This window comes from Ictalurus punctatus, chromosome 4 (genome assembly GCF_001660625.3).
Source record: "Ictalurus punctatus breed USDA103 chromosome 4, Coco_2.0, whole genome shotgun sequence".
NCBI lineage: Eukaryota > Metazoa > Chordata > Actinopteri > Siluriformes > Ictaluridae > Ictalurus > Ictalurus punctatus.
The window spans coordinates 34,751,892-34,766,891 of record NC_071284.1 but is presented as its reverse complement, the minus strand read 5'-3'; the positions used below and the strand labels follow the sequence as shown (position 1 = coordinate 34,766,891).

The 15,000-nt window shown below is 40.3% G+C and overlaps 3 protein-coding genes across 3 annotated transcripts in view; 2 read left to right on the top strand and 1 right to left on the bottom strand.

The window, feature by feature from the left end:
• The window catches only part of acadl (acyl-CoA dehydrogenase long chain), an 8,992-nt gene extending 4,062 nt beyond the window's left edge, over window positions 1-4,930 (bottom strand). The window contains exons 1-6 of the mRNA XM_047153543.2: window positions 4,708-4,930; window positions 3,088-3,264; window positions 1,336-1,473; window positions 744-908; window positions 507-573; window positions 86-250 (exon numbers count right to left, since the gene is read on the bottom strand). Coding sequence (XP_047009499.1) covers window positions 86-250; window positions 507-573; window positions 744-908; window positions 1,336-1,473; window positions 3,088-3,264; window positions 4,708-4,781 — 786 coding nt within the window. The 5' untranslated portion in view covers window positions 4,782-4,930. The remainder of the gene's footprint in view (window positions 1-85; window positions 251-506; window positions 574-743; window positions 909-1,335; window positions 1,474-3,087; window positions 3,265-4,707) is intronic.
• Window positions 4,931-7,440: 2,510 nt separating this feature from the next.
• On the top strand, window positions 7,441-8,820 carry LOC108264531 (B-type lectin plumieribetin). Its single transcript, XM_017466134.2, has 3 exons — window positions 7,441-7,588; window positions 8,254-8,347; window positions 8,476-8,820. The coding sequence occupies exons 1-3, from the start codon at window positions 7,467-7,469 to the stop codon at window positions 8,716-8,718; spliced, it is 459 nt and encodes a 152-aa protein (XP_017321623.1). The 5' UTR covers window positions 7,441-7,466; the 3' UTR covers window positions 8,719-8,820.
• A 1,733-nt stretch (window positions 8,821-10,553) lies between these two features.
• The window catches only part of scg3 (secretogranin III), a 24,583-nt gene continuing 20,136 nt past the window's right edge, over window positions 10,554-15,000 (top strand). The window contains exons 1-4 of the mRNA XM_053678313.1: window positions 10,554-10,819; window positions 12,029-12,081; window positions 12,263-12,293; window positions 12,451-12,669. Of these exons, the coding sequence (XP_053534288.1) occupies window positions 10,684-10,819; window positions 12,029-12,081; window positions 12,263-12,293; window positions 12,451-12,669 (439 nt within the window). The 5' untranslated portion in view covers window positions 10,554-10,683. The remainder of the gene's footprint in view (window positions 10,820-12,028; window positions 12,082-12,262; window positions 12,294-12,450; window positions 12,670-15,000) is intronic.

The window sequence follows — 15,000 nt, the reverse complement described above, 5'->3', positions numbered from 1 at the left end:
TGTGTGTGTGTGTGTGTGTGTGTGTGTGTGTGTGTGTGTGTGTGTGTGTGTGTGTGTGTGCGAGTGTGTGTGTCTGTGTGTGTACCTGTGCTTTGAGGCCAATCTTGTCTAGTTTACATCCCTTGCTGAAGCCCTTGGTGCCGTTCTCCACCAGAAACAGACTGAGACCATGCGCTGCTGATTTCACCTCACGATTCGTTACAGCAACAACAATGACCAGGTCACTCATCCACCCGTTAGTGATGAACACCTGAGAGAGAGAGAGAGAGAGAGAGGGAGAGAGACATAGAGAGACAGACAGATAGAGAGACAGATAGATAGAGAGACAGACAGATAGAGAGACAGACAGATAGAGAGACAGATAGATAGAGAGACAGACAGATAGAGAGACAGACAGATAGAGAGACAGACAGATAAACAGTAAATGACATTAAAGGACATTTTATTATAAATGAATCCAAACATTTGTTATTGTAACAGAAAAATATTTCAGCATCAGTTTAAACCTTATTTCCATTGAGGATCCAGTCAGTGCCATCTCTCCGAGCGTACGTCTTCACTCCCTGAAGATCACTACACACACACACACACACACACACACACACACACACACACACAGTTACACCAGTACTCGCTGCAGTACCCTTTTCCCCCCAACAGATGTCACTTGAATTGTAGTGAGATATCTAATATGAATCCTATACAGGAGTGTGACGTCATTTGGTGGGCGGAGCTTTACCTACCTGCCTGCCCCCGGCTCAGTCATGGCGATGGCGCCGATGCATTTCCCAGCAGCCATCTGGGGCAGGAAGCGGTCGATCTGAGCCTGTGAGCCATAATGACTGATGTACGGCATCACGATCTCCGAATGCAGAGAGAAACCAGGACCTGAACAGTTACAGTACATCCTACACACACACACACGCACACGCACACAGACGCACACACACACAGACGCACACTCACACACACACACACACACAGACGCACACACAAACACACACACGCACACACACCATCATGACAGCTCTCTCTGATCTCTTCAAATAGAAAATAGAACACCTTCCTTGCTCATGATCCACCAGGTGAGAAAGAGAGAGAGAGAGAAAGAGAGAGAGACAGAGAGAGAGAGACAGAGAGAGAGAGAGAGAGAGAGAGACAGACAGAGAGAGAGAGACAGACAGAGAGAGAGAGAGACAGAGAGAGAAAGAGAGAGAGACAGAGAGAGAAAGAGACAGAGAGAGAGAGAAAGAGAGACAGAGAGAGAGAGAGACAGAGAGATAGAGAGAGAGACAGAGAGAGAGAGAGAGAGAGAGGTAACACAGAGTTACTTACTGCTCCTCCCACACGATGGCAGCAGAGAGCAGGTCTCCTCCGACCCCGCCATGTTCAGCAGGAGTGTAAATACCCAGCAGCCCCTGCAGGCCCGCCTTCTCCCACAACTCCCTACTGACCTCACCTGCCTTCTCCCACCTGTGCACACACACACACACACACACACACACACACACACACACACACACACAAACTAGTAGTCAATTTTTTAAACATCAAACCCATGCATATGACTTTATTTATTTATTTATTTATAGGGTTTCTTTACACTTTTTAATATACTGCTTTGACTGTTGTTTTTGTTGTTACACAAATTTGGTAAAACTCACCTCATACAACTTCCCATAGGCCATCTCACTTCAGAACATAAAGACCAACAGCACGTTGCAGACCACTGCTACACATTTCCACTGCTACACTGATACACATTTCCACTGCTACACTGTTCCACAGTTCCACTGCTACACAGTTCCACTGTTCCACTGCTACACTGATACACATTTCCACTGCTACACTGTTCCACAGTTCCACAGTTCCACTGCTACACATTTCCACTGCTACACTGATACACAGTTCCACTGCTACACAGTTCCACTGTTCCACTGCTACACTGTTCCACTGCTACACTGTTCCACTGTTCCACTGCTACACTGTTCCACTGCTACACTGATACACATTTCCACTGCTACACTGATACACATTTCCACTGCTACACTGTTCCACAGTTCCACTGCTACACTGATACACATTTCCACTGCTACACTGTTCCACTGTTCCACTGCTACACAGTTCCACTGCTACACTGATACACATTTCCACTGCTACACTGATACACAGTTCCACTGCTACACAGTTCCACTGTTCCACTGCTACACTGTTCCACTGCTACACTGTTCCACTGCTACACTGATACACATTTCCACTGCTACACTGATACACATTTCCACTGCTACACTGATACACAGTTCCACTGCTACACAGTTCCACTGTTCCACTGCTACACTGTTCCACTGTTCCACTGCTACACAGTTCCACTGTTCCACTGCTACACAGTTCCACTGTTCCACTGCTACACAGTTCCACTGCTACACTGATACACATTTCCACTGCTACACTGATACACATTTCCACTAAAAATTTCCACAAAATTTTTAGTACACCTGGGTGACTAGGAACAGGAAGTTGTTCAACCATGACTTCCTGTTTCACAGGGGTATAAATATGAGGTAACACACAGGCCAAATTCCCTTAGTCATTCATAACAATGTAAGACCAGCATTAGCGGAGGGCACTGTATGTACTGACATAATGTGGCAGTGTAAACACTGTATGTTACAATGTAACAGTGTAACTATCTCCCTGTGTAGGAGTGTAAAGATGTAACTATGTAACAGTGTAACTGTGCAAGAACATAACAGTGTAACAATGTAATGCAGGTCTGCAGAAAGCTTTCGGTCACATGACCTTATAGAACTGAGCAGGAGGATATTTATATTTTGTGAACTGTTGTGAATTAATACTCAGGAAAAAATCTTTTAAATGTACACATTATTAAAAGAAAAAAAACTTCACAGTAACGAGTGATCAATAATCACCAAACAGGATATTACTGTATTTATAAATGTGTCACATTTCCATTCTAGGTGTGGTGGGATGTGACTGAATTTACTTAAGGAACTATATTTAAAGACCCATATTTAGATCCAGTGTGTGATAGTGATGCGTGGGTTAGGACGCAGCCACGGCACTCACTCTGCGTGATAAGGAACCGCTTCTTCCTTAAAGAACCTCCGGACGTTCTGTCTGAACAGGTCATGTTCCTCAGAGAAAATCCGCCGTGTCCCGATGTCCATCAGCGTCTTGGCCATCGAGGTCTCGGGGCGAAAGGGGGCAGGCGTGTCACCCTGCAGGTCCTGCGAGTACTGCATTCTGGAGGGGAAAAAAAGAGTTACGGGGAAAGTTCAGGTTATTTATAAAGCATGCTGTTCAGTTAGGCCACAATGACCAGCGCTATGTACGGAGGAACATTGGTGAGACACCTGTGAAGCATGAGGGCGGTAGCATCGTGTTGCGAGGGTGTTTTGCTGGGAAAAAGGAACAGGTGCACTAGAACAGATGGCATCATCAGGAAGGAGGATTATATTATTATATAATAAATAATAATCTCAGGGAAATAAAGGAGATGCCCTACTTGACTGTAACAGGAAATGTTTCATGAAACGTGTGGAGCTGTGAAAAATGGAGTTTGAATGTCTTTAGCATAGGGGTATGTAAACTTTTGGCTTTCTTCCTCTTCATTAATCGATTTCTGAAAGTTAAACTATAACCAGCTGGTCTCATTTCATCTACAGTATAGTCATTCTGGTGAACTGACATCATCACTAATCCCAAAACTTGCATTCCGTAGACAACAGATGATCTGTGCCTCATGATTACCGGAGCTGGCCATCTTATCACACACTTTCTCACCAACTCATAGATAAAACCTTCCCCTCTCTCACACTGGCAGAATATCTTCTATAAAAATAACATTAGCACCAAAAAGAAATGATGTGTTTTTAACGATCCCTACACAGCTCGTCTTTACCTGGTAACAGGTAGGTGACGCGACGACTGTTCACAGCTACTAATCACGTAAGTGGGAACAGTCAACGTTCCACAACAACAAAACCAATAAACCATGTTTAAACACATAAAATGTTCGTTAAAAGTTCCAAAAATAAAATAAAACATTGGAATTGTTGGTAAATTGCTCTTTTATAAAAAATAATAAACACTTCAGACTACAAATACCATTACAAACCACCAGCTAACCAATCAAACCATTGCCATTACCATTATTGGTCCTTAATGGTATCCACGAGACTTAACATGCCACCAATAGACCCACAAGGACAATTACAGTTTCCATTAAAACCAATAAAATTCCCATTATAACCATTAAAACCATTACAAATTCTCTGAGAGCTTCTATTGCCCTCTTTTTCCCGGCAGGATCCTTACTTAATCAACACTTTCTGACCAATCAGAATCCAGAATTCAACAGCAGGCACTATTACGCTGTTATATCAGTGTATTTCTACATAAAAACCAGTCAAACCCAGCTTCCTGACAGTTTACTGGGATTCAGGAAGCCGTTTCAAATAGGCTTCAGTCGGTTTGGTTAAGCAGTATGACGTCACGAAGCGGTGCTCACGTGACCTTGAACTCTCCCCTAGTAGCCTCTGTACAGTTTTAACTCGAGTACAAAGTGCGCATGGGTTCGAATTAAAGACAGGAAGAAGAGCTGGAGTGTGTGTCTGGGAGGGAAGTCGTGTGTTTGTTGGAGTGGTGAAGGGCAGTGTGGAATAAAGTGCAGTAAAGTGATTTTACCTGCAGCTCAGCGGCACTGGAGCTGATTTAAACCTGCACAGCTGTCTGCCCACACATCTGGACATCAACATCATGGACCTCCTTAGAACGTTCTTCTGCGGAGTCTGGAGATAATGCTGTTATAGTTCTGTACTGAAGAGTGTGAAGCCAGTCAAACATACAGTGTGTGTGTGTGTGTGTGTGTGTGCGCGTGTGTGTGTGTGTGTGCGTGTGCGTGTGTGAGAGAGAGAGAGTGTGTGTGTGTGTGTGTGTGAGTGTGTGTGTCAAAATAAGAGCTCCGCTTCCACAATTATTCCACAATAAAGAGTTTACTTGTGGTCATATGCAAACACGAAGGAAAAAGTCATTTCATTTAGTTTCCGGTTTAATAGATCTGACCAACTGAAGCGCTAAAAAAATAGCGACACATCACTATTCCTATTTATTTATTCATTCATTTAATTGTACCAAAAAAAAAAAAAAGCTTATCATTATGAGACATTGGTCTTGCCGTTCCAATAGTTTTGGAGGGGACTGTAGATGTAAATATTTCGGAAATGAAAGCTAAAGTGCTGATCTTCATATTCATCAAGATGAGGAAATTCTGGGAGTTTAATTAGAGTTCGGATTGTTTGTGCATGTACACACAAAATAATAATAATAATAATAATAACAACAATAATAATAATAACACTAATAATACTAATAATAATAATAATAGCAATAATAATAATAATAGTAACAATGATAATACTACTACTAATAATAATATTAATAACAATAATAATAACAACTATAATAATAATAACAATAATAATATTAATAATAATAACAACAACAATTATGATTATAATAATAACAATAATAATACTAATACTAATACTACTAATAATAATAAAAATAATAACAATAATAATAAAATAGAAGTAAAATCTTTACAGTCCATTTTTAGAAAAGGTTCATAAAGGAACCTCGACAACAGGCCTGGTTCTAATAGGAACCCTTTTGCCACAAGAAAGGTTCTAAAAAGACCTGATGATATACGCCAAATAACCAAGGCAGCGTTACAGATCCTGGTGAACCTTTCTGATGGTTAGAAGTTCATATTTGCACTTTCAAGTTCTTTTGTGAACTCCAGTGGTTCAGAGTGTAAGAAACTAAGCACAGTTGAAATAAAAAAGAAAATTATATGAATATATGTGTATATTTATAATGTATGTATGTATAAGACGTACTTTGCTTAAATGCTAAATGAAATGTAGCTGTTGAGCATCTCTGTTTGCTGCTGAAGATCTCAGGGCAGTAGACCAGCTCCAGCTCCTTGATGATCAAACCCCTTGTTCCTACACACTCCAGCCTGGAGGTGCGAGTTAGTGAAGATCACTAGCTTTGTGACTCGGGGTTGTTCATGTGGAATTCTGAGAGGAACACCACTCTCTAATGCTCTGTGGCTCATGACACCAACGTCGTGAACTATTCGGCTTGCAAAGACGTGACTTGCACAGATGAAGTAATTTTTTAAAAGTTGCACAATAGAGAAAGAACTTAATACAGGACTTCATATAGGAGTAACTCCACCTCTGAATGGCTCAAAATAAGTTTAATTAAAGTTTTGGCGTAGCTTAGTCAAAGTCCTGACTTGAACCAATTGAGATGCTGTGGCAGGACATTAAAGGCCAGAAAACCTTCCAGTGTGGCTGAAACCCCGCCTAAAGCAGTTCAGCTAAGAAGAGTGGGCCAAAATTCCACCACAGTGCCGTGAAAGACTGATCTCCACACTGTAAAACCGGATAAGTTCATTTAACTCCAAAAATTTGAGGAAACTATCCATCCATCCATCTTCTACACCGCTTACTCCTTCTCAGGGTCGCGGGGAACCTGGAGTCTATCCCAGGGAGCATGGGGCATGAGGCGGGGTACACCCTGGACAGGGTGACAGTCCATCACAGGACACACTCACATACACACTCACACACCCATTCATACACTACAGACACTTTAGACACGCCGATCATCCTACCATGCATGTGTTTGGACTGGGGGAGGAAACCGGAGTACCCGGAGGAAACCCCCGCAGCACGGGGAGAACATGCAAACTCCGCCCACACAGGGCCACGGTGGGAATCGAACCCTTGGAGGTGTGAGGCGAACGTGCTAACCGCTCAGCCACCGTGCGTCCCTGAGGAAACTAATTACCTCAAAATGTTTAAGTTGATAAATCAATTTCTTTAAGCCAAATACACTTAAATATAACAAAAATTTAACTGAAATTTTATCATTTAAATGTATTTAGCACAAAGAAATTGATTTATCCACTTAAAAATTTTGAGATGATTAGTCTAACGATGAGTGGACAACCCGCTCTACCACCTGAGCCACAGCCGCACCAGTGACCTGGAGACTATATGAGTGCACGAAATATAACGGGTGCCTAGCAGCGCCTGAAGTGCGAACACTGGACTTGAATCTACATCACTGATCCACCCGAGAGTCCTGAGTCCAGACAGGTCTTTGTGGATATTTGAGATTCTGACAGGGCGTGAACGTGATCATTGAATTTAGACCGCAGTGCTCCGTGTCCTCTCTTGAACCCGCGCATTTCCTCAGTGTGAATGATTCACTCGTAACGGAAGGGTAGTGATTCAGCAGAACGGTGAACTAGTCACTGCTGCAAGTCATTCTGGTAAATTCAGATGCTGACAAAACAAAAGTATTTCTGCTTTATCGAGTTCCTCATGATCATGACCTGCAAATAGGCGGTGTGTAAGAAACCCCAACCAATGAGAGTACGAGCCCTAAACTCCGAAACTCCCTCGGCCTGTCCATATAAACCCCCATCGCTCATCACGACTCAAACCGAAGCAGATCACGATTCATCTCCGCTGCCACTCTCACTGCGCAGGTGAGTGAAACTAATTACACCTCCCAATCCGCAAGGAATAATCATTTAAATAATAATTATACTAAACAAGTCCCTCGTTTATCTCTTTACATATTTAAAGTACATTTAAAAAATAAAGCAATATTACACCACAGCGCTGTTGAGTTCTGGATGGTGATTGGTCGTCAGGTGGTGATTAGTTCTCTAGGACGGAGACTCTGTCAGGCAGGTTTATATTAACATTAACGCGCTCGTTCTGATACGTTACCGTTTCTATAGCAACAGCTCGTTCACAGGGACGTGTACAGCAGTGGCTCCTCGTGAACCGATTAGAAACACGTGTAAGTGTCGATGCGGTGAAGATTCCTGTAAGGAGATGTTAGTGTAACGTGTAAGGAAGGAGTCTCCAGTGTCAGCGCAGTTTTCCACATCTTCAGGATGGAGGAGTTTATTAGGTTCAGAAGAGAAAAACGAAAGCTGTTAGAACACGCCCACAAGCGTTTCATTCCTCGCTTATGAGCGGTGAGAACTAATTATTTAGAAACAGCGAACATCTAAAGACGATATCTTCAGGTCAGCGTGTGCGCTAACTCTGGTCCTGTGTTTTTATTGTTTTTCTGCATAAAAGAGTTACTACAAGCCTGACACAGACATTTTTTTTATATAACTCTGTCTTTCCTTTTCAGAACCATGAGCAGGAACTTTTTGTCCATGAATGATGAGCTCCAGAAAGGAGACTTCCTGTTATCCAACAACCGAAAGTACAGGGCAGTCTTCCAGGTAGAATTAAAACAGAAAATAATGGAGACTCCTTTGCATTTTGTTCGCTATTTAAAAAAAAAAAACTTCCGAAAAATATCGATTCTGCTTCTGTTTTGTGATCTTGAAGTCTCGCGTCTTTGTTTCAGGAGGATGGGAACTTTGTGGTGTACGGTTGTGGTCCTGTGTGGGCATCCAACACTTGTGGCATTACAGACGCCCATCGGCTGATCATGCAGGAAGACTGCAACCTGGTCATTTACACGCCCTGTAAACCCGTGTGGTCCACCAACACCAACCGCTCGGGCGTCAAGAGGTGCCGGTTGACGCTGCGTGATGATGGCACTCTGGTGGTGGAGAATGATGGGGCTGTGGTGTGGAAATCCACCTAGTAAAATAAAAAGTAATGAAGTAGTCCTGTCCTGTCCTGAAGTAGAAAAGTTCTCTGAGCTTCATTTCTGTCAGTAAACTCAATAAATCAGTAAGGAGCATCAGCTGGACGTGTCTGTGTCTCTGTGTCTTTGTGTCTCTGTGTTGTAACTCGCGCATTCCACCACCAGAGGGCAGCAGGAGCACCCTGCGAGAACTCATTCCAGGTTCTGTGGAGAACCCTTTCAGAGAGAACCCTAGATCAACTGAAGAACTTTTTCTTTTTGATAATGTTTCAAAGTAAAAGTATAAACATAATAATAATAAAATAAATAAAATGGAAACAATTACAAAGAAGCGGAACTTTCACCAAAAAATAAATATATAATTTTTTAAAAATGAAATAAAATCGCTAATTCATTTTATTTTATTTAAAATAAAAACTATTTGTGAAAAAAATATTTTTACTGTACTCAGAATTAATATCTAAATAATTAAAACAATGAAGTACTCTGGGTTTGATATTTAAGTGTGTGTGTGTGTGTGTGTGTGTGTGTGTGTGTGTGTGTGTGTGTGTGTGTGCGCCTGCGTACGTGCGTGTGGGCGTAAAAGTGCGTGCGTGTGTGTGTGTGTGTGTGTGTGTGTGTGTGTGTTATCAAAAGCATCTCATCAGGTCGGTCATTTAGCTGCTGGATCAGCTGTAGACCCTCGCTGTGACGCAAGTTAGGTTGGGTTGCCAGAGTGGATTAATTTCAAGTTTCCAGGGGGATTAATTTGGGTTTGCAGAGTGATTTATCTTTGTTTGCAGCGTGGATTGATTTGGGTTGCCAGAGTGGATTAATTTGGGTTGTCAAGTGGATTAATTTGGGTTGCCAGAGTGGATTAATTTGGGTTGCCAGAGTGGATTATTCTGGTTTGCCAGAGTAGATTAATTTGGGTCGTCAAGTGGATTAATCTGGGTTGCCAGAGTGGATTAATTTGGGTTACCAGAATGGATTGATTTTGGTTTGCGTGGTCGATTAATTTGGGTTGCCAAGTGGATTAATTTGGGATAATAGAGTGGATTAATTTTTGGGTTGCTAGAGTAGAGTGAGAGTAAGAGTAAGAGTCTTCTTGGTTTGCAGAGTGAATTGATCTGGGTTGCCAGAATGGATTAATTTGGTTTTGCAGAGTGGCTTGATCTGGGTTGCCAGAGTGGATTAATTTGGGTTTGCATGGTGAATTAATTTGGGTTGCCAGAGTGGATTAATTTTGGGGTGCCAGAGTGGATTAATTATAATTATAATCAGGAATAGGGTGATATATGAGAGAAATTATTAAACATGATCCTTTAGACGTTTCCACAATGTCTGCTGTGTCCAGTATCAGTATTGCTAACAAACTGCCAGGAAAAAGGCAGTGCTGAATACCAAATTTTACAATTTTAAATACCGTACACAAGACTAAATGAATGTCATATCAGCTGCTTCGAAGGTCAGTTTATTTAGTCACTACTTTTTGAAAGATAAGTTATAAAACGTTATAAAACGTTATCATGATACAGTATCTCCATAAAGTGTATTATGGATTCCCTTTTTTAATCATGATCTTGAAGTTGTCACATCATAAGCCACAGCGCCCCCTGCCTGCAGGAAGTTTTAAATGTATTTATAGTGCAGCATACTGGATACTTCTATAGAGTTAGAGAAAACACCAGGTCACAGATCTGAGACAGGTGAGGGTGTGTTTTTCTTCTTCTTCTTCTCTAGCTCTCCTATGTTTGTTTTGAATAAATATGGCAACCCGTTACACGTAGGCGGATATTGCGCACGAGCTCTCCATTTACTCCCGTTATTCTGCTCAGGAAGAGCAGGTGCACCTCTCTCTCTCTCTCTCTCTCTCTCACACACACACACACACACACACACACGCACACACACACTGATCCGCGCGCTGCTTTATAAACTGACCGACGCGCGCTCCGCCATTACAGGAACGGGGGCTCGAGGATGAGGATGATGGTGAGGATGGTGAGGATGATGAAGACGGTGAGGATGAACACACTGGCGGTTTTTCTTTTCATCTCCATCACAACTGCACTTTTACACCAAACACAGGCCTTTCCTACACCCCCTGCATCACAAGGTACACTATTATTATTATTATTATTATTATTATTATTATTGCATAGCTTTGTAATAGTGATTGTTATACTGTAAACTGATATCGTGAGCACACTGTAAATATTGATTCCCCCCCTTCTTCTTCTTCTTCTTTTATTATTAATAGTAGTAGATTTAAGTTATTTATGTTTCTTTTTTGTTGCACTTCTCAGTTTTACGCTTTAATACATTACAGATTCAACATCGGTGTGATATATCTGAAAGGTGGCAGTGTAATAATATGCAAATATGTCATAACTGTTCTTACTTTGTTGCGTGAGGATGAAAGTGTGGTGAAAGTATCAGTTTGCGGTTTATCAGCGTTATCATTAAATGAATATATTGTGTTCTACGACACTGACATTACAAACCTTCTGAGTGTGAGAATGCTGTTATAAATGAACGTGATAAAAAACACATTAAACCCTGCGATGAATTACATGAACAAAAGACTCTTTTAAAAATACATTTGTAAGTCACATCGAATAAAAGCGGAAATGCTTTTACCACTTGCTTATTAAGACACGGAAACGCCGTCATAGACATCGTATTGAGAAATGACAAACCTGCTGTCGATGACCTCTTTCAAAAAATGAACACTAAACCTGCGTGGTAAAAATGACCAAACAAAACTACCGTACAGTCCGTATACGACATCTGAAATAAAACCCTGCTGTAAATGACATGTTTAAAAAACTACAAGCGATGTCATGTTTCAGAATGAAGACGTTTCTGTAAATGCCGGCGTTGTGGCTTTAACGGTTTGTGGAGATGTCAGTTGTAAGAGTAATATGAATGCTTATTTGAAAAGCTATAGGAATATGTAGTTGTGTAATGTTGTGTGTGTGTGTGTGTGTGTGTGTGTGAGTGTGTGTGTGTGGGGGGCATGTGGCTAGCGCTCTATTTCCACGGCGGCTGAATGGTTTAGGCTGTAATCAGATTACTCCTCGGGCTCTTGGTGCTCTGGAGCTGCAGGTCCGATAGCGGCGATGACTCAGAGTCCAGTTCCAGGATTAAACTCCGAAGATTAATGTAGAGAATAAAACAACCGTCAGATTTCCCCTCAGTGACAGACATAAATAACACGGAGTCGTTCAGCTAAGCAAGCAAAAAAACAAAGTAACCCGAGTTTTCACGCAAAATTCGTGTGTGTGTGTGTGTGTGTGTGTGTGTGTTTTATATCCTAATGCAGATAAAGCAGAGTTCGACAGGCAGCTAACAGAGGAGAGACCACTACAGCAACAGGTACGAAGTTTGTGTGTGTGTGTGTGTGTGTGTGTGTGTGTGTGTGTGTGTGAGAGAGAGATCATAAAATATTACAAAAGATAAAAGCCAACCTGCTGTATTTAGTTATTTTCACTCTGATTAATGTTTTATCTGGACTTTATTTATATTTATTTTGTGTTTTCTTTTGTTTCCTGAAAAGATCGCAGAAGCCGACAGTGAAAGTAAGACAGGTGAGAAACCAGAAAGAAATTCTTCCTGACTACTGTTTTTGAAACTGTTTTTAAGTGTTTGGCCTGTAGCGTAGCTAGCAACAGTGTACTCAGCATTTCTGTGTAATCAGATTAAATACGTATTTAGCTGGATTTAGCTTCATCGCTTCACTTTCAGAGCCGAAACCCACGCAGCCGTCCGAGTTCAGTCCAGACGACGATGACATCACGCTGCTGAAGTCTCTGGCCGAGAGATCCAGAGAGCTGAACAACGAAACGCCGAAATCAGACTCGACAGGCGATCATCACACGCACGAGGACACCGATTCCACCAAGAACCGGAGGCTGGCAGACGACTACGACACCACCAAGAACGGCATCGACAGCAAGTACCAAGGTAAAACCTGAAAACAACAAAATTGTAAAACAGAGATACCAGAGGTAAGACTATATCGAGGTAAATATGGACAAATTCGTCATACCAACAAATACTACAAAAAAACAATGTATGAATAACAAATATTAACCAAAAACTAAAAAAAAAAGATAAAACTACAAACAGCAAAATTTATACCAGGTTTAAACTACAAATAAAACTCTAAATATTTAAGTATTAAACTATCTAGTTCAGCACACAAGTGAAAACCACAAACACCAACATAAATCTAAAAATATTTTTTTAAAATGAAGACTACCGAAAGCAAAGTATAACTCTAACTACCAAGAAAGAAAAACTACAACTTCTACCGTACAAGCCACCAAGACTACCAGGTACGAATGAACAAAACAAAACAGAAGAAGTAAACTACAGATGGGGAAAATACAAGTATTAAAGTTAACACTATAAATACTAACATAGAAACTACGTATACTAATTTATAGTATATAAGTAGTATTTTATTTTATTGTATTTATAGTGTTAACTTTAGTACGTGTAGTTTCTAAATACCAACATTCAAACTACACATGTCAAAGATAACACTATAAATACCAACATTCAAACTACACGTCAAAGTTAACACTATAAATACCAACATTCAAACTACACGTCAAAGTTAACACTATAAATACCAACATAGAAACTACACGTCAGTTAACACTATAAATACCAACATAGAAACTACACGTCAAAGTTAACACTATAAATACCAACATTCAAACTACACATGTCAAAGATAACACTATAAATACCAACATTCAAACTACACATGTCAAAGATAACACTATAAATACCAACATAGAAACTACACGTCAGTTAACACTATAAATACCAACATAAACTACACATGTCAAAGTTAACATTGCAATTCCCAAGGTAAAAAGTCTAAACACTAAAATCTAAACTACCGATGTTGATGTTAAAACTACAAACACGACCATGAAATCTACAAACACCAACATAAACACACACGTTTACAACAGCAGAACATCAAAACACCAAAACACAGATTAAAACATCTAAAACCACATTTAAAACCAAAAGATACCACAGATGTAGCTACAAACACCACAATAACACACAATAACACACAATAACACACAATAACACACAATAACACCAAAATAACACACAATAACACACAATAACACCACAATAACACACAATAACACACAATAACACACAATAACACACAATAACACACAATAACACCACAATAATACACAATAATACACAATAACACACAATAACACACAATAACACACAATAATACACAATAACACACAATAACACACAATAGCACACAATAACACACAATAACACACAATAATACCACAATAACACACAATAACACACAATAGCACACAATAACACACAATAACACACAATAACACCACAATAACACACAATAACACACAATAACACCACAATAACACACAATAACACACAATAACACACAATAACACACAATAACACCACAATAACACACAATAACACACAATAACACACAATAACACCACAATAACACACAATAATACACAATAACACACAATAACACACAATAACACCAAAATAACACACAATAACACACAATAACACACAATAACACCACAATAACACACAATAACACACAATAACACACAATAACACACAATAACACACAATAACACACAATAACACACAATAACACACAATAACACCACAATAACACACAATAACACACAATAACACACAATAACACCACAATAACACACAATAACACACAATAACACACAATAACACACAATAACACACAATAACACCACAATAACACACAATAACACCACAATAACACACAATAACACACAATAACACACAATAACACACAATAACACACAATAACACACAATAACACCACAATAACACACAATAACACACAATAACACACAATAACACACAATAACACACAATAACACCACAATAACACACAATAACACACAATAACACACAATAACACCACATACTGAGGCAGACAGTGTAAAAATGCAGATTTATAATGAGTACAGCGGCGATGACGGTGATGTAGAAGACATTAACAGTCATTTGTAAGTTTCATAAATGAAGGGCTGGCTCGGGAAGTGTGTGTGTGTGTGTGTGTGTGTGTGTGAGAGAGAGAGAGAGAGAGAGAGAGAGAGGATAATCCGACGACCGGCTGCTCTGTGAGACATTCAGAGTGTTAAATTCCAGTCTATCACCTCAGGACACACACACACACACACACACACACACACACACACACACACACTTTAT

Excerpts from the sequence above, each read along its gene's own strand:
- LOC108264531 (XM_017466134.2), top strand. The coding sequence starts at position 7,467 with ATGAGAGTACGAGCCCTAAACTCCGAAACTCCCTCGGCCTGTCCATAT. Across the intron at positions 7,589-8,253 it reads CTGCCACTCTCACTGCGCAG|AACCATGAGCAGGAACTTTT; the intron begins GTGAGTGAAACT and ends TTTCCTTTTCAG. Across the intron at positions 8,348-8,475 it reads AGTACAGGGCAGTCTTCCAG|GAGGATGGGAACTTTGTGGT; the intron begins GTAGAATTAAAA and ends TCTTTGTTTCAG.